This window comes from Kogia breviceps, chromosome 11 (genome assembly GCF_026419965.1).
Source record: "Kogia breviceps isolate mKogBre1 chromosome 11, mKogBre1 haplotype 1, whole genome shotgun sequence".
NCBI classification, from domain to species: domain Eukaryota; kingdom Metazoa; phylum Chordata; class Mammalia; order Artiodactyla; family Physeteridae; genus Kogia; species Kogia breviceps.
Genome location: NC_081320.1, coordinates 14,731,015 through 14,750,785, shown reverse-complemented (window position 1 = coordinate 14,750,785; position 19,771 = coordinate 14,731,015). Strand labels below are relative to the sequence as shown.

Sequence of the window (19,771 nt, the reverse complement as noted above, 5' to 3'; positions counted from 1 at the left end):
TAGGTGAAAGCAGGGACAGGTTAATTCAAGGACGAGATGTCACAGCTCCTGAGGCATTGACAGTAACTGCAGCACTTCGCCCCGCTCTGTATAAGAACACAAAAATATTATATGGCAATGTTGGGAAAGAATGTTAAAAAGCAAAAGAATGCGGTACAAGCAAAAAGATTGGATTTAATGTGAATTTTAAGATGTCGGTCTATATCTACACAGCCGTCAGAAACGCTGTAATCAACTTTTGTAAGTAATCAGCACACACTCATGTTGTATCCCGGTTTAGCCAAGGTATCCACAAGTTCACTGGTTTCCCGTTGCTCTTTCCAAGCTCTGCCCACTGAAATCAGACTTTCACACGTCCTACCTGGCTGACACATTAGCCAACAACCACTAGTGACAACCTCTCACGTGCCAGACACCATGTTAGGTGCTGGGGTACAAGGACCAAGAGACCGTAGCCCAGCTTTGGAGGAGCCTGCACCCTTTGGGAGAGGCAGTCTTCGGGTCTCCTGCAGAGGCTGCCACGGGGACACCGAGAGGACAGCAGAGGGTCATCTCTGGACTTAGGAGGCCTTCACAGAGGACATAAGCTGAATCAGCCATCGTTCAGAGGGACAGCATGGGGAGGGTTCCCAGCAGAGGGGACAGTGGGTACGTACACTGAGCTCACATGCCTCCTTCACTAGGCTAGGAAGGATGTTCTTTTTTCTTTTTTCTTTTTTTCTTCCCCAACCAGGGATCGAACCCAGGCCCTCGGCAGGGAAAGCGCAGAGTCCTAACCACTGGAACATCAGAGAATTCTCGGAAAGATGTTCTTGTTCACAAGCAAATCTGCCCACATTTTAGGAAGCAGTTCCCTTTCAGAGATTTCACGTATTTTTTTCCAGGTCTTTATTTTAAACCAAACCTATCAAGGAAAGGTAAAATGTCAAGATCTCCATCTTTTTGAATTAAAGTATAATTGATTTACAATGTTGTGTTAGTTTTAGGCGTACAGCGAAGTGATTTAGTTACACATACATATCTATATATTCTTCTTTAGATTCTTTTCCATTATAGATTATTACAAGATATTGAATATAGTTCCCTGTGCTGTACAGTAGGTCCTTGTTGTTTATTTTATATACAGTAATGTATATCTGCTTATCCCAAGATCCCAATTTATCCCCTCCCTCCTTCCCCCTTTGGGAACTGTAAGTTTGTTTTCTATGTCTGTGAGTCTGTTTCTGTTTTGTAAATAATTTCATTTGTATCAAGATCTCCATCTTCAAGCATATTCCATCTCAATTATGGAAAATGTGGTCAATCTCAAAGATATGATCACTTGCTTTGATTGGAATTTATGACTTGGGAGCAGCAAGAACTCCCTCAGCAAATCAGACTGTAAATCTGGGCAGGTGGCAGCACTCAGAGGCAGAATTAGGTTAGAAAACGGGAGACCAGGGGGCCAGGCCAGCCCTGCACTGTCTCACTGAGACCCCAGGCCACCCGCCAGGGTCGTTCCGACAGGAAATGCGGGCTCTGCTCACTGACCCACCCTCACTTTTGCCGTGGCCTCTGGGAACAGAGACTTGCCAGCCTCACAGGGTTGTTCTTAAAATCCAACACACGGATGGGAGAAGATGCAGAGAGCCCTGCAAAGTACAAAACAAGGCACCGTGTGGTATTCCTGCAGTCAGCCTCCCCTGGGCCTGGCAGGTCCACCTCCTTCTCAAAGGATCTGACCCTCCTTCCTCAGGAAGCTTTCTTAGGCTGGCCAGCACCTCCCAACCTCCCACTCCTCAGACCTTCACCAGCAATAGCCAAGGACAGAGAGATGGGGTATCCTTCTAGGAATTCACCCTGCCTCACTAGCCAGACCACAGTCTCCTGGGGGCAGGGGCTGCCACCCCAACTCCGCCCTGCCCTGGACCTTTCCAGTACTCCACCCTAGAACCAGTTGTTTCTTCTATTAAGTGACTGGCCCACCTAAAGAGAACTTGCTCCAAAGAAGAAAGATCCCCGTGTCATCTGTGTCATACCGACACAGAAATAGGCAAACAGAACAATGAAACAAAATGGAAAGTCCAGAAACAGAGAGAGAGAGAGAGAGGGAGAGAGAGAGAGAGAGAGAGAGAGAGAGAGACCATCTAAATCAATGGAGAGAAGCTGACCCAGGCCAGTTCCACCAGAAGGGGCAGTCATAGCCATCTGTAGTCCCCAGAGATGGGCCCTGACTTGGCATATGGACAGAAAAAAAAAAAAAGGAAGAAGAACTACAGAAAGGATTGCTACAGAACAAGGAGGAAGGAACCAACTACCCCTCAAACGAGCAGAAGACAGGGGCCCTAGGGAATGAGTTAGGTTTCATCTTTTATCGAAATGAGTACAAATGATCTTGCTTCCCAAGAAGGGAGACTCCATCAACCACCACCCCAAAACTCGGATGGAAGTCTACAATTCTACACAGCAATGAGAACGCGGTCCATAGACAACTACACACAGCAACATGAGTGAATCACAAAGGTAATGCTGAGCAAAAGGAACCAAGCACCAAAGAAGCATACTGGATGACTGCATTTATGTGACGTTCTAGAAATGTCAAACTAATTTATGCTCAAAGATTTTCAGGACAGTGCCGATCCTTGGGGTGGGGGTGGGGGTAGGACTGAAGGGCTTCTGGGGAGCTGGAGCTGTTCTGTTTCCTGCCCTGGGTATGGGGCACATGGCCTGTGTTTGTGAAAATTCATCAGGTGCAATTTTCTATAGAGTTATGCTGCGATGAAAACTTTACACTAACTTTCTGGGGTGGTGGAAATGTTCAACGTCTTGATCTGGTAGTGGGTATATGCATATGCTAAAATGCACTGAGCTGACACTTAGGTTGTGAGGGGGGTAGGAGAGGGATGGACTGGGAGTTTGGGGTTAGTGTATGCAAACAATCACATACAGAATGGATGGACAACAAGGTCCTACTGTACAGCACAGGGAACTATTTTCAATGTCCTGGGATAAACCATAATGGAAAAGAATAGAAAAGAATGTGTATATGTATACCTGAGTCACTTTGCTGTACAGCAGAAATTAACACATTGTAAATCAACTATACTTCAATTTTAAAAAAGGTTTTATAAGAAATGTAGTTTGTAAATATTAAATACCTATATGAACCTTAAGAATGTCACGAAATCAACATGACACCCTAGGGTATAGCTATACTATAACTACTGTGCTTAAAGTATCTCGTAAACGTATCACCTTAAGAGATGATACACACATGCATGCAAAGATATCTTGCTCAAGCTAATAATTTACTTCCAAGCCTCTGTCTTCCAGCAACTGGAAGTATGAAAGAAGGCTTTGGCTCAGTTAAAAATACTCACAAATTTCAAACCTGTAAGGTCAAAATCAATGAGCCTTTAAATCAAAGCACCTTTCTTTTTCAAAACATTTGTATTAAATGCAGACATTGAAAAAGTTAGAATATTGGCTTTGCGGGTTTCCAAAACAATGCAAGAAAACTCCCCTAGGAGACCAACAAAATTAGTGGTCCCCTATCTTATCTATAAATCTCAACATGCCAAACAAATACTATATTTTAGCATCTGAGTATTTATTAATATTATAGAATTTTAGCAAAGTAAATTCCCTAAAAATTTCATTATCAATTCAGGAACGGCATTTTTATGCTGTTGAATGTTCTTAAACCTTTAAATAACAATCCAATTTCAGTATTTCAAGATCCACTAAGGCCTGAATGATTGGATTTTATTCTGCGTGCCAACATCCCAAGCCAATCACTGAGACTATCTGCAAAACAAGAATACTTATTTCATGTTGCAAAATTCCCACTGGCCCCTAGAGGTATCTAAGGCACTTTAAAAACATCAACAGCCACAAGAAACTTCACCAAAATAATGGCACTTTAATAAAATATTTCTTGTCTTATGAGAAGTGAAGAACTTCTTGAAAATCAACCTAAATTCTAATGCCCTGGGGTAGGATCTCTGAACGAGGGGTACAGGACCATAACTCTGCCTTAGAAAGGAATGTCCTGGGGCGAGTGTCCTGAAGAGAGACAGCAATGATCTCAAAGGGACTGATGTTACCTGAAACAGCCACGGCCGGTATCATTTGTGACCCAGGCCACACCCCGTGACAGCCAGTCTGGCCTTCACTTTCCTAAACAACGACCTGAATTAAAATGAGTAACAGGGCTTCCCTGGTGGCGCAGTGGTTGAGAGTCCGCCTGCCGATGCAGGAGACACGGGTTCGTGCCCTGGTCCGGGAAGATCCCACATGCCGCGGAGCGACTAAGCCTGTGAGCCATGGCCGCTAGGCCTGCGTGTCCGGAGCCTGTGCTCCGCAACGGGAGAGGCCACAACAGTGAGAGGCCCGCATACCGCAAAAAAAAAAAAAAAAATGAGTAACAAAAGCATGCAATACTTGCAGGGATGACAAGTAAAAACAAGTTTTCTTTCTTGATAATACACAGATAAGTGCCAAAAGTGACTGACAGGCTTATTTTTTCATCCGTAGAATAAACTTCTTGAGCAAAGACAATTGTTAGGTCAACTGTGCCTCTGGTCTATTTCCTGTAGTCTTGTAATTCAATAGGTTCAGCCATACAATCAACTGCCCCCAAGTCCTACATGCAAAGAGGGTCTTACCTGTGAGAAGTTCAGCCCATTCAACGGATGGCACTGCTCTTCCGCCTTCTCCACTGCCTCCGTCTGTTTCCTCGGCCGCTCGGCCTCCTGGGCAAGGTACAGGTCTAAGACGGGCACCCCACGGGACTTGATGTCCACTTCGGTCAGGGAGTTGACCATGAGCATCACCCAGACGGGCCTCTTCCGCTCCCAGTTGCCCGCGATGGCACTGAACAGGGGTAGTCCGCGTAGAGCCCCTTACCGTGCTGGTCAGGCGTCATCCACGAGGGCATCGTGAGCTTGACGTACTCAAGGTGGCGCTTAAGGCGGCAGTAAATGTCCCCGGGGAGCACGTCCTGGAGGTTCTCACCTCGCGGCAGCATCTGACAGCTGATGAGGGCCGAGATCGTGTAAGGGGCCGCGAGGTCCAGCTCAAAGTACACAATGCTGCTCTGCTGAAAAGCCTGCTTGGAGTTGTCCGGGATGAAGTCCCAAACCCGGTGTACGGGACATGGATCGTGCCAAAGAAGTAAGACGGCGGGTCTCGCTTTATGGTCCACAAGAAGAATTTCAACTCACTTTGCTAAAAGGAAAAGAGACGGCATCAAGGCATGATATATGGAGGGACAGGAACCTGAGAGGTAAATTAGAGACGAGTCACGCTGCAGGAGAAAAATGATCAAAATAGAGCTAAGACTTTTGAGTCCAGGCAGATTCACCGACCAGGAGCAGGAGTCCTCAAAGCAGACTGAATTTCAGCAACCCTTCCCTTTTCTCATCAAAATGTTGATTAAAGATGAGAAAGCAATACAGTCACCAGCTCTGAGTTTGTCCCATGCCTGCTCTAGCAACTGGACAGGAGTTAAACAGGGAATTCTCAAGGGACTACCAAGACGCACCTGGTACAGGTAAGGGACACCTGAGGAGCCCACTGTTACCTCCCAGGCACACCTGGTGGTTTCTACTTCTTCAGATCTCAAATTCAACAACCCCAAAGGCAGAGTCCCTCAACTCTGGCTGCACATTTGGAATCACCTACAAAGCTTCTAGAAGTCCGATATCTGGGTCTCATCCCAGATCAATCACAAAGGGATCTCTGGAGGTGAGCTAAGAGGTGATTTTTTTTTTTGCGGTACGCTGGCCTCTCACTGTTGCGGCCTCTCCCGTTGCAGAGCACAGGCTCCGCACGCGCGGGCTCAGCGGCCATGGCTCACGGGCCCAGCCGCTCCGCGGCACGTGGGATCTTCCCGGACCGGGGCACGAACCCGTGCCCCCTGCAACGGCAGGCGGACTCTCAACCACTGCGCCACCAGGGAAGCCCAAGAGGTGATATTTTTAAAGCTTCCCTGCTGACTCCAATGTGCAGCCAAGGTTGACTCCACAGTCCTAAGAAGCCCGTGATTGTACGGTTTGCCCCTGTCCCTTTAAGACATGCACTGTCCTGCATTTCTCTCTTAACAAAAGCCTTCTGGTTCAGCAGCAGAGAACTGGATGGTTCCATGATCTCTCCCAACAGTTTTATAGGTTGAGCAGTGGTTACATCCTGAGGCCAAGCCACTTTGCCCTTTGGCCCTGAGTGTCTCTCAGTCTCAACAGCGGGCATTTATGAAATATCTGTTTATTAAGAGCTACTGAACAAAGAAGTGCACAGGGCAGCCCTCAAGGAGTTCAAGTGTAAAGGTCAGATATACGCATGGGGCAAGCCCCACATCAAGCAACCCAGAAATGTGAAAATCCAGGTTTTATAGGAAAGAATATTTGGAATTCATTCTCTTTACAAAGGTTTCACTGCAGCAGCCTTTTAAGTAGCATGCTTTCCTGGATTGTGGGGTTTCAGTTTACTGTCAGCTCTCATTATGTATCATAGTTATGTTCTGTAAAGTCACTTTGAACACTGAATTACTGGATACTGAAACACTGCTCCTAGGGGAAACACAGGGTTAGGTTCCTGCGAGCCTCTGATCACAACGTTTAGTCAATAGAGCAATACATAACCTTGTTTTACGTTTTATGTGTGCTTCTGTTGAAAAGCACCTTCTTGGGCTTCCCTGGTGGCGCAGTGGTTGAGAATCCGCCTGCCGATGCAGGGGACACGGGTTCGTGCCCCGGTCCGGGAAGATCCCACGTGCCGCGGAGCGGCTGGGCCCATGAGCCATGGCCACTGAGCCTGGGCGTCCGGAGCCTGTACTCCGCAACGGGAGAGACCACAACAGTGAGAGGCCCGTGTACCGCAAAAAAAAAAAAAAAAAAAAAAAGAAAAGCACCTTCTTTAGTATATTTTGTTAATATAATATATTATATAATATAATATATTATAATAATATATAATATAATATATTTATTTATAATATATATTATTATAATATATTATATATTATAATCTATAATATATATTATAATATATTATATATATAATATAATATATAATAATATACATTATATATAATATAATAAATAATAATTATATATAATAATATAATATATATTTTATATATATATAAATATATATAATATATATTATATTATTATATTATATATATAATTATATATATTTAATATAATAATATAATATATATTATATATATATAAATATATATATTATAATATAATAATATAATATATATTATATATATTATATATTTTTTATATATATATTATATATATATAAAATTATATATAATAATATAATAATATAATATATATTATATATAAATATATATATTATATATATAATATTATAATAATATAATATATATTATATATAATATAATATATATTATAAAATAATATATATTTTGTTAACTTGTGAACATTGAACTCATAGCCAACAACACCATAACTCATGCCTGCATGAAGCTCATCTAACTCATGTATTTTCTCCCTAAGGCACATCACTGCCCTCCTGTGCTTAGGAACACTAGACAGCACTTCATTCATTTTAAACAGTGGAATCACCTCCAAGAAGCACAAAAATGCAAAAAAAAACGTGGCACTAAATAAACTGCAAAAAGTACACTTGTTTACTCGTTTCTAGTTTGAGGGGTGAAAAGACAAGCCAGAGCACTGACTTATTCGACCTATCTGCACGAGAACGTGAAAGCACCACAAGCTAGGGGTTAACAATTTTAGTAAGTTGGCAAATTCACAAACATGAAATCTACAAATAATGAGGGTCAACTATATTTGCACTTCTGTGTCATTGTTTCAGCAGCAGCAACCTGGTCTCCAATGAAATATTACACAGAATCTCGAAATATAAGATCGATGAGGGTGGAGCTGGCTGAAGCAGGGGCCCTACTCTCTTCAGCCTGCTCTTCTCCACCTGTCCCCCTGTCACCTTCACAAAAACCCCATGGGACCACTCAGAGGAGAGGCAGGGAAGCACGTGGGCTGGAGTGACAAAACAGCAGGGGGAGGTCAGGGGCCAACAAGCCCACAACTCTCCACAAAGGACACTGGCTAAGCAGTCTCAGCAGTGCTGGCCACAGGGGAACAGGCCTGGCGCCCCAGAAGGGACTTTTCCAAAGAAACTAGAAATCCTGATGCTAAATAAAATCTTCCAATTGGGAAATGAGACCTCAATTTTCTCAAAACACCATGCACACCAGACAGAGCTTATCTCATTAGCCTACAGCCTGTGACCTTGTTTTTTTAAAGTATTCAAATTATAGCTCTGCTCACACATCCAGCTTTTCAAGAATGCACTAATTATGCTCAATTCTGCTTCTGTCTCAGCCACCCCACTGAGATTTTTTTTTTTTTTTTTTTTTTTTTTGCCGTGCTACATGGCTTGGGGGATCTTAATTCCCCAACCAGGGATGGAACTCAGGTGGTGAAAGTCATAATAATAACCCCTATCATAAGTAATGGTAATAAACAAGTTAGACAAGTAGAAGTTAAATGACTGAACAAATGAGAGAAAGAATACATTTTTAAAATAATTTTTAAAACCTGTTAACGGTTGAATTCGTTTTAAGAGATGAATGGTGTACAGGGTCTCCAGCCAGTCATCAGGTATCCTCTTAGGGAGTAATGAGAGTCCCCAGGGTTATTTAAATACTACTTCAAAAAGCCACATGGACGGCTTCCCTGGTGGCGCAGTGGTTGAGAATCCGCCCGCCGATGCAGGGGACGCGGGTTCGTGCCCCGGTCCGCGAAGATCCCACGTGCCGCGGAGCAGCTGGGCCCGTGAGCCATGGCCGCTGAGCCTGCGCGTCAGGAGCCTGTGCTCCGCAACGGGAGAGGCCGCAACAGTGAGAGGCCGGCGTACCGCAAAAAAAAAAAAAAAGCCACATGGAAACTGCAGTCTACCGAAAAATGGTTGCCAAAAGCTAATTAAGCAACCAAATGTCTCACTGTTGGTTAAAATTAGATCAAGCTGGTAGAAAAACACTGGTTAGACAGTAATCAAAAGCTGAGGTTGACAGTTATGGCTTTGGTTAATTTTAAATGGGTAACAGAATAATTACCTTTAAATGCAACTGGTTTGCTAGAGGTGGGCTTCCAAGCATAGGTTTAGTTTATTTGTTCATTTTAGTGGGAAGAGTTGGTCATCAAAGGGGTCCTGGATGATGATACGATTGGAGACCACTGACCTATACATCTGGTTACACAAGTTCCACACAATCTACCAAAGGACTTCTACACAGTTTCCAACTGGAGACATGGCAAATAGTTGAAATATTATTATTAAACACATGGGCACCTGATTCATTGTCATCTATCAGGAGACCATGATGGTAAACAAATATATTCCAAGAGAAACCAAACCCATACTGCAGGATCATAGCATGGGGTTGGTGGGGAGTGGTGAGGGGGTGTTTCATTTTGGGTTGGTTTTGGTTTGTTTTCACCCAACACACTTAATGTCCCTAATGTCCCATCCTACCTCAAAACGCCTACACTTCTCTTCAGGAACAAAGTCTGTTCAATTACATGTATCCATTCTTAGTTTCTTATTTATTTTATTGTTGTCTTTTCAACCAGTATGAGTCTAGAAATAGGGTTATTGTGTGATCCTTTCACGGAAAACTGCTCAGGTTTTTTATATATATAATATTTTTCTAAAAACATTTCTTTTTTTTTTTTTTTTTTTTTTTTTTTTGTGGTACACGGGCCTCTCACTGTTGTGGCCTCTCCCGTTGCGGAGCACAGGCTCCGGACGCGCAGGCTCAGTGGCCATGGGTCACGGGCCCAGCCGCTCCGCGGCACGTGGGATCTTCCCGGACCGGGGCACGAACCCGTGTCTCCTGCATTGGCAGGCGGACTCTCAACCACTGCCCCACCAGGGAAGCCCAACATTTCTTGATTGATGATTTTTTTAAAAATACTTATTTATTTGGCTGCACCAGGTCTTACTTGCAGCTCGCAGGCTCCTTAGTTTCGGCTCGATGGCTCCCTAGTTGTGGCATGCGAACTCTTAGTTGTGGCATGCCTGTGGGATCTAGTTCCCTGATCAGGGATTGAACCTGCGCCCCCTGCATTGAGAGTGTGGGGTCTTAACCACTGTGCCACCAGGGAAGTGTCTGCTCAGGTTTTTTAAAAAACAGTACTCATGTTCTGGCATCTAACCATGCACTGACGGTAATGATGCTGAAAGCAGCTGGCTAATATTGACTGTTTGCTGTGTGCCAGGCACCATCCAAGCCTTGCACATGGATGGTTTTGCTGCATTTGTTCAACACTCATTTCTTTCCCAACTATCAATGCTGTGCCCACCAAGCACCAGGCACAGCTCTAGGCGTGAGGCACTAGGAATAGAGCAGTGAATGAAGTATGGGTCTCTGGCTCCGGTATGTTAATGGTAACTGCTGAGGAGAACACAGAAGCAGAAGAGGAACAGGAAGTACTGGTGGAGGAGTGATGTTGTCTTAAATAGGGTGACCAGGGAAGTCCCTGAATGTCCAGTAGGTCATTTAAGCCTTGCCGCGAAGGAGGTAAGAGGTCAAAGTACAGGACTCTCTGGGAGAAGAGCAATCCCTCCAAGAGGAGGCAACAGCAAGTGCAAAGACCCTGGGGCAGAAAGGCCCTCAATGTGTTAGAGGAGCAGGAAAGAGGCCAGCATGACTGCAGCTGGACGGCTCAAGAGGCAGGCAGGAGGCAAAGGTCAAAGAGGTCAACAAGGCCTGGCCACACAGGGCTCCCGAGCTCCTGGAAGGGTGGAGAGTTTTATGCTGAGTAGAACGAAAGCTGGTGCAGGTTTTTAATGAGAGAAGTGAAACGAGCTGAGTTAATGTGTTGATAGGATCACTCTGGCAGCTGCGATGAACAGACTACTGAGAGATGAGGGCAGATGAAAGAAGGTCAGTTAGGAAGTTACTGAAATGACCCAAGTGAGAGAACAGAGCAGTAGTGACAGACTTGATGAGAAGTGATCAGAGATGAGATTCTGGCTGTATTCTGGTAGCAAAAGCCAACAGGATTTGCTGATGAATCGGTTAATTAAAAGGATGAAGTTACCATCAACCCAGATGGTGAAGATGGGGTGGAACAGGATTCGAGGGAAGGATAGAAGTTTGGTGCTGGTCCCGCTGAGTTGAAATGTCAAGCAGACATCCAAGTGGGGAGGTCGAGTGGATAGGCGGATGCATGAGTCTGGAGTCTGGGAGAGATCTGGGCCCCAGATGAAAATGAGGGTGTTGTCATCATTTCGATGTTATTTAAAGCCATAGGACTAGATGAGATCTCCAAGGGACTAAGTGTAAACAGGAGAGAATGGGTCTAGAAATGGTCCAACCTTGTGAAGTCAAGGGAAAGAAGAGAAGCCAGAAAAAGAGACGTGGCCAGCGAGGTAGCAGGGAAAAATCAGAAGAGCAGGAAGCCCACTGAAGGAAGAGCTTCGGGGAGGAGACAGTAAGCCAGTGGGTTGGGTGTGGCTGATGGACTAAATAAGTCAAGGATTTGGACAACTGACCTCTGGATAGAGCGACACGGAGGTCGCTGGCGACCCAGACAAGAACGGTTGTCGTGGCATGGTGGGGGTGAACGCCTGCCCGGTGCCCACATAGGAGAGATGCGGAAAAGAGGAAGAGGGAGGAGGATACACACCTAAGTAAGACACTGGCTGTTTCCAGATGGAGACATCGAGGCCTTGAGAGATTCATTATGCTACCGAAGGTCTCGTAGCTGCTAAGTAGTGGATCCAGGATTTGAAGCCAGGTAGGCTGGCTCCTGAGCCCCAGGTTTTAAACACCGTATCAGGCGGCCTTAGCATGCCACAGACGTCCCTCGCGATTCAGACTTACATCTTTGCCAGTTCGTACTCTGCTAGGTGCACCATTGCTCGGGAGGACCACCTGACTCCACATCCAGAGAGGCTCTGTCCAGCTCCCCATTTGAGCCTCAGTGTCCTACCCAGATGAACCCACACTGACATCTTTAACTCCTCAGGGGGACATCCTTTCCCATTCTCTCTTTTTGGGATAACACAGCTTGGGGGTGGGGGGCCTTTTCCACTTTTTTTTAAAGCCAGGGGTTTTAAAGTGGTTTTAAAGAAATAATCCTTATCTTGCAGAGCTTCTTCAATACATGGAGTTCTGTTCTGACCCAGGAGGGCACCCTGTCTCCCACTCTGGCTACTGACACCTCTCTACCAGGCCCTTCTGAAAGGCGAGTCTTCAGGGCTTCTGATCAGGAAGCTCTTACCTTGCCTTTGCCCACAGGTGAGCCCCTAGGCTGCTGCACTGATCTTAGGGGTGCAGCTGCCCCTGCCTCACACCGACACCCTCAGGGGAAGGGCTATTTGTCTCCATAAAAGAAAAACAAAATGGCTCTACCACCCCCCTTTCACTGTCATTGTGGCCCCTACATGCTACTAGAGGGAGCCATGTATCTTAACATTCTGATGATTTCAAAGGAAAAAAAAAAAATCTTAACCCCATGAACAGGTTTCTTTTAAAAGAAGAAGACGTGTCCATGGATGACAGAGACACAGGAAGTGCTGAGGACTGAATCACCTCACCGGAGATTTTAACACACATGTGTAATCCATACAATGAAACAAAGTAGCACAATGACAGCTTGTGTAATGTGAGCTAAATCTCTAACCACGGGGGGGCCCCCTCAGCTCTTCCCATCCAGCTCCCGGACCTGAGATAACTGCTCTTTTCCAAGAGGACCCTTCAGCAGACCAGCTGGAATGATATGAAAGTAAGTTGGCTTTAGTTTGCCCTTTTCATTCGACAAATATTTATTTAGCATCTACTATGGCCAGGCAGTCTTGTATGCACTGGGGATGCAGCAGCAAACAAAAATTCCTACCCTTTGAAGATTGGGGCGGTGGGGGAGGGGACAATAAACAAATATTTTTATCAGATGGTGGTTAAGTGCTACACAGGAAAATGAAGTCGGAAAAGCAGATAGGAGGGCAGGGTGGCCGGGGAATGGGGGGCTGACATAATCTTTAATAGGTAATCGGGAAGGGTCTCATTGAGAGAATTTGAGCAAAGCCCAGATGGAAGTATGGGATCAAGCATGTGGATATCTGGGTGAAGAAACGGCAAAGGTGAAACAACGCTAGCAGGAATGGTAAGAACACTCCAGAGTTGTGTTTGAGTGTTGATAAGGAACAGACTCAACCTGTGTGTTGCTCTGGGTAAAGCCTGCCTTGTCTGTGGCAGACTTTGCCTCAGAAGACCTCTCTAATGATTAACGAAAGTTGAAAACCAAGCCAGCTATCAAGCCACAGTCCTTCCAGAAAACTACAGGAAGCTGCCACACCGGATGGGAGGCTGGATTCCAGAGACTCACTCTACAATCTCAACACCCCAACCCCCTGGGGGACCCACCCACCGTGCTCTCTACAGCCTGCAGGTCAAGCCCTACCACTGACTGACCTTCTGACCTCCACACAGGTCAAGGCGGTTTGCCCACAGAATAGAACATTGATTCTCAAAGTGTGGTCCAGGGACTTGTGAATGTCCCCAAGTCCCTTTCAAGCAGTCTGTAAGATCAGAGCTATTTTCATAATAATACAAAGATATTTTCCTCTTTCATTCTCTCACAAGTGTACAAACAGAATTTTCTAGAGGCTACAAGTCTCTAGATAACATCACCCTCCGACAGTCAATGGCATGTGTGCTTGTGTATTCTTGCGTTTTATTAATATTTCCGTTAACCCTCACGAGTGTTTTACTATGAGACCAAAAAGTATGAGAACTGACAGAACAAAAGACCCACGAAGACAGATTCAACAGAAGGGAGAAACAGAGACCTCATCAAGACTCACTCGAGGGCTTCCCTGGTGGCACAGTGGTTGAGAGTCCGCCTGCCAATGCAGGGGACTCGGGTTCGTGCCCCGGTCCGGGAAGATCCCACATGCCGTGGAGTGGCTAGGCCTGTGAGTCATGGCCACTGAGCCTGTGCGTCTGGAGCCTGCGCTCCGCAAGGGGTGAGGCCACAACAGTGAGAGAACCACATACCACAAAAAAAAAAAAAAAAAGACTCACTCGATAATATTATTACGAGTTGGTAATAGATTCGCAAAAGTGCAAGGCACTCTGCTTTCATATGAAAGGATGGACTTCTGCCTTGTATAACAAGCCCGCAGCTGCCACACCGCAGCAGAGTTTGGAACGATCCCTGGTGAGGATTTCCGTCTTCGGCCTTCGCGCGTCCGCAGCCCAGGGTGCCCTAGGAACACAGTGCAGCTTCCCGGGCAGTCCTGTGCGCCAGGAACGGCTCAGTGAGGTCACCTTCACCCTTGCTGTGGTGAAGACGATGAATAAAATCACGGAGGGAAGTGGACGCGGCCCCGGATGCTGCGCATGTGTCACCGAAGGTGGGCAGACCCCTGAACTCTGGCACCCGGCGTCCGAGGGCGCTCAGTCTACGATCACCCTCCCCAGCGCCAGGGATCCACAGAGATTGGACCCACCGATGCAAACTCGCAAAAGTCAACTTCCACGGAGCTCAGAAGAGAGGGACCTCAGACCTGCAGAAAATTCCGAGCGTAGGAAAATTGATCAGGAAATGGAAACGCTCTTCTCGAAAGAGGTTCAGCCCCGGAGACGCCAGACCTGCCGGGTTTCCGTTCGGCTTCTGCTCCTATAGGGCTGGGTGGACACGGGCAGGTCACTGGGGCTCTCTCACCTCGGCTCCCCTCACCCCAAAACGCTGATGCGAAGATCTAAGGAGGCGCCGTGTGCGTGAACGCTAGGCTGTCAGACCTGGTCTCTCCACGAACGCGCTCTGTAACCTGGAGCACAAAAGTCCCTTTCTGAGCCTCAGCTTCCCATATCAGTAAAACTAGGGTGATGGCTTCAGCTCCCCCCACATTCCTCCTAACTCAGGCACTGGATAGACGAAGGTTAAATCAAGCAGCTGCTGGGGTCTATTACCATTTCGAAACGAGCAGACATGAAACGCTAGGGACGAGCAGGCAGAACTTCAAAGTAAATGTGCCCAAGTCCCGGGCCCACTGGGTCTTCGCGGATTCGTCCCTCAAACGCCAGCGAAGCAGGCTGGCGAGACCCGGGAGACCCGGCCCGGGACTCCCTTCGGCTGACGAATGGCGAGGGCTGGGGGACAGGGTCTCGTGTGGCCGGAGTTCTGCGCCCCCGCCGGAAAGGGGAACCCGGGGGCTCGGCGGGAAACGCGAGCTAGGAGGCGCCACCGTGCAAGGTGGGAGCCCGGCCCGCTGAGTCGGCTCGGGGTCCAAGAGCACTGGGCTCAGTGCGGTTGGGAAGGTAACCACCCCCAGGAGGTGCCGGGAGGCCGCCGCGCCTGCGCCTGCTGCGCGCCTTACTTGGGGCTTGAGCTTGCAGTTGGTGGACGCGGACGCTCCGCGCAGAGGGGCTGCGCTCGCGGGCAGGAGGCAGAGGCTCGGCAGCAGGAACCAGCTCCAGGAACTCATCCTCCTCTCGGTGGCCCCGAGGCCTGGGGCACAGAGGGAAGGAGGGACCCAACAGTGGCCTCCCGGCTCGGCTAGCCAGCGGCCGCGGATTTGCGTAGTCGCCCGGCGCCCGCCAGGGTGCGCCGGGTTCGAGGGGCCGGGGACGCTCGCCTACTTCCCCGCGCCTCTTTCCGGCTCCCTCCGCGGTTAGCTCGACCGCCTCCGTGCGGGGCTCACCCCCAAGCCCGGAGGCGGCGGCCACGTGAGGCCGAACCCCGAACCCGCCCGATCCCTCCGCCGCCCGTCTGCCCCGCGCGGAGGAAGCCGCGGGATACCCGGCCCCGGTTCTCCCGCCCACACCCAGCCCCGGCCGCCGGCCACCCCGTGAGCCAGAAGGGAAAAGTGAGGCTCCAGGACTGTCTTCTAAATTCAACCGAAAATCGTACTAGCTCCTGCCTTTACGTCTGCGTTCACGCTGCCAATTCTGAGGGTGGCTCTTGATGAAAAGAAATAGACCAAAGAAATAAATGAAAGGCTATTTTTAAAGGCAAGTTCATGTAAACAAAGGCAATCGCAGGGAAGTGTTGTCTATAAAAGAGGGGACTAGTCAGTGTGTGCATTCAGTTAAAACCCGGAACCCCGAAAGCCGGCAGTCCATTAAGCGCCCTCTTAAAGGATTTGGGAGAGTAATAGGAAGGATTAACAGCGAACTCGAAGGATTACTGCAACGATTAAATGAGGACATTTAGGACGCACATAATAGGTCTGCAAAAAGTGGTCGCTCTCTTTCCACTCTAAACTCCCCAAGGGGTTTTTTACAGCAGTGACCCTTCAGGAAGAAAAAGTTATAAAAGCAACTGGGTGTGCTTGGCCTCTCCCACCTCCCACCCAAGGCCTGGGTGCACTCCACCGCCTCCCTTTACAGCCCAGACTCCTGCCCAATTAACTTCTGAGTGGTGTTTAATGGAGCATTTGTAGGCAGGGTATCTTAATTGTTTTAAGTCCCCGTCCATTTTGGAAATCCGATGTAAACTTTGGAGGATCTGGGGTGGGGTGGGGGCGATTTGCTCACAGTGCGAGGAGGAGTTTTCTGAGCCTCCAGTGCCCATCAGCAGTACTTCCAGTTAAGAACCCCAGGTTTTTAGAAGGCAAGTTTTTCAAACCTTCATTCAGGTTTTCCAGATGTGTGTGTGTGTGAGGGGGGGGGGGGGGGAGGGAGGGAAGGAGGGAGAGGGGGATTGAGAGAGAGATCTCAAACTTTTCCCTGTTCTAAATTCGAGTGAGGATTTACTTTCTGGAGTTGACTCTTTCTCCTGTCTTGAAATGACTCCTTCGTTTCAGCCCGGCGGCAATCATTGGTCCCCAGCCGACCCAGAAGGCAGCCTGTCCGGGTTTTCAAGGTGCCAGCGCTGCCACCTACTGGCAAAAGAAGTTCTCTCTGGTTGTGAGATGCAAGCATCAAGAACTCAAAAGGAAGTAATTAACTACTATTTCATACTCTTTACCCCACTCCAAATGAATTCTCATCCAATCAGCTGTGGCTAGAAAGAAGAGGGGGAGGAATAATGTGTCAGAAAACATGACTGAACTTGTTAGTCTTCTTACTGTCTCTTTTCTGTTCCTTTGATTTCTACTCTTACCTTTATTATTTCCTTCCTTCTACTTACTTTGGATTTACTTTGCTCTTCTTTTTCTAACTTCTTAAGGGGAAACCTTAGATCACTGACTTTTAAACTTTCTTCTTTTCTAATATAAATATTCACAACTATAAATTTCCCTCAAAGCACTGCTTTAGCTGCATCACACAGATTTTGAAAAGATTTATTTTCATTATCATTCTGTTGGGAGTACTTTCCAATTTCCCTGGTGATTTTTTTTTCTTTGAACATGGATAACTTAGCAGCATGTTACATGTCTTCCAAGTTATGGATTTTTCCTAGATATTTTGTTGTTATTGATTTCTAATCTAGCTCCATTATAATTACACTCTATATAATTTCAAATATTTTAAATTTGCTGGGATTTATTTCAAGGCCCAGAATATAGTCAGACACTGAGTTTGAAATGTCTAGTATATGGATAACTTTGTTTGGTTCTAACATTTTTTAGGTGGAGCTTCCTGCCTTAGTCAGACCCATCATTAAGGAAAATTTATTCTATAAGACACTCAGTGTCCAAACATTCAGTAGAATCACATCTACCCTACATACATTGTCCCCTGTCACTCCAGGGCACTTCCCCAGACCTGGTGACAGGCAGGTGGGCATGGCCTGGTCCTCACTTGCCTTCTAAAGACATCTAGGCTGAAAGTCTTCCTTGCTTCCCTTTCATGGCCAGAAAGGAGATGCTAAAGGTCCCTGTAGCCTCCTCTCTGCCTATCCACAGAGTTTCTGTATCAGGTTCAGCTCCCCCACTTGAGTAATTGTTCTTGGTCCATACCTCTCACATCCCATTGCCAAAGACCTGGATGTTTCTAATCCTTTCCCTCCTCCTTCTGTTTCTCCTTCGTGTACAGTTGATACCCCAGAAACCCTCCTTCTGTCCACCTACTCTTAATTTCTTCCTTTGTGCCCCTACCAATGGCTTCCCGAATTTACACCAACCTGTGAGTCTTGGTCCCTTCATAGCAGTCACCTCAGGAAATTATGCCCTGGATATCTTTTTGCTCTTTCCCCAAAATCAGATCTCTCCTCAAAAGCAAAGCTTTCAGGATACACAGAGGATTTGCTGTGGTTTCTGCTGCACCTCTGTGCCTTTGCCCTGCCTGGCTTGGCCAGCCTGCAGCCATCCAAGTCCTGAGTCACTTACCATACCACAGGTTTCCCAAAATGGTCAAAACAGCTGCCTCCTGGTATTCATACTTTTGTTTAACCCCCGTCCTTGAGTGTGAGCAGGACCTGGAACTTGCTTCTAACCAATGGAATGTGGCAAGAAGGATGGAATGTCCGTGGAGTGCCAAGCTTGCTAGAGTCTCTCTCCATTGCCGTCTTTGAAAAAGAAGTTGCCATAAGTCCTACAGCCATGAAGAAATGAATTCTGCCAACAACCTGCAAGAGCTCAGAAACAGATCCTTCCCCAGTGGAGCCTCTGCTGAGAACCCAGTCCTGGGAAACACCTTGATTGCAGCTTTTTGTTACCCTAAGCAGAGGAACCAGTTAAGCTATGCCTGAACTCCTGACTCAGAGAAACTACAAGATAATAAACGTGTGCTGTGTTAAGCCACTGAGTTAGAGGTGATTTGTTACACAACAACCGAAAACAAATACACCAGGTGAAGCAGGGTGCCAAGGAATTCCCAGGAGTTCCAACATGGTGCTCCACCATCAGGGTGTGTTTTTGAAGTGGGCAGCTGGGGCTTCCCTGGTGGCGCAGTGGTTGAGAATCCGCCTGCCGATGCAGGGGACACGGGTTCGTGCCCCGGTCCGGGAAGATCCCACATGCCGCGGAGCGGCTGGGCCCGTGAGCCATGGCCGCTGCGCCTGCGCGTCCGGAGCCTGTGCTCCGCAACGGGAGAGGCCACAACAGTGAGAGGCCCGCGTACCAAAAAAAAAAATAAAAATAGAAAAATAAATAAATAAATAAATGAAGTGGGCAGCTGAAGACGGATTTCCTACACTTCTAGGTCTTCAGACTCCATGCATTCCTGGAAGGGGGCTAGAGTTTTGCCACACTCCCTTGGTCACCCAAGGTTGGCACCAGAATTTCTAAGTGAGAAAGGGTGGCAATCATCCCAAAGCTGCATTGGCTTAGTCAGTACACAGATCTTGAGAAGGAAGGAACATCCCCTGACAGCCAGAAACTGACCTGGCTCTATCAGTGAGGACTTGGTTGGCAATATCCACAGCCAGGTTGTGGTGTTCTCCTGCTGAACATAAGTAATTCACAGAGTATTAACATCTGCCAAGGCCACTCTGTGACTACGATGGATAGAGACAAAAACAAGACCACTCCATGATCATGTCACAACACAGACAAAACATGAACATTATCCAAACCACGAAAAGGACTAAACATCCCCTATCCTGACTAATGAATGACTGCTGCTTCTTTACCAATCCTAGCTCTAGCCTCCGTCATTCCCCCCACCTTATAGACAAGAAGTATTAAGATGCTGTTATGGGCTGAACTGTGTCCCCACAAAATTCATATGTTGAAGCCCATACCCCTGTATCTCAAGAGGTGACTATATTTGAAGATAGGGTCTTTAAGAAGCGATTATGTTAAATGAGGCTGTTATGATGGGTCCTAATCTAATCTGACTGCTGTCCTTATAAGAAAAGGAAGATTGGACACACAATGGATTTGGACACACGGG

At 47.0% G+C, this 19,771-nt stretch overlaps 1 protein-coding gene across 1 annotated transcript in view; it reads right to left on the bottom strand.

The window, feature by feature from the left end:
- TRABD2A (TraB domain containing 2A) overlaps positions 1-15,718 on the bottom strand; it is a 56,583-nt gene extending 40,865 nt beyond the window's left edge. Inside the window, 4 exon segments of the mRNA XM_059079660.2 lie at positions 4,647-4,862; positions 4,865-5,127; positions 5,130-5,208; positions 15,370-15,718. Of these exon segments, the coding sequence (XP_058935643.1) occupies positions 4,647-4,862; positions 4,865-5,127; positions 5,130-5,208; positions 15,370-15,477 (666 nt within the window). The 5' untranslated portion in view covers positions 15,478-15,718.
- Positions 15,719-19,771: the final 4,053 nt, after the last annotated feature.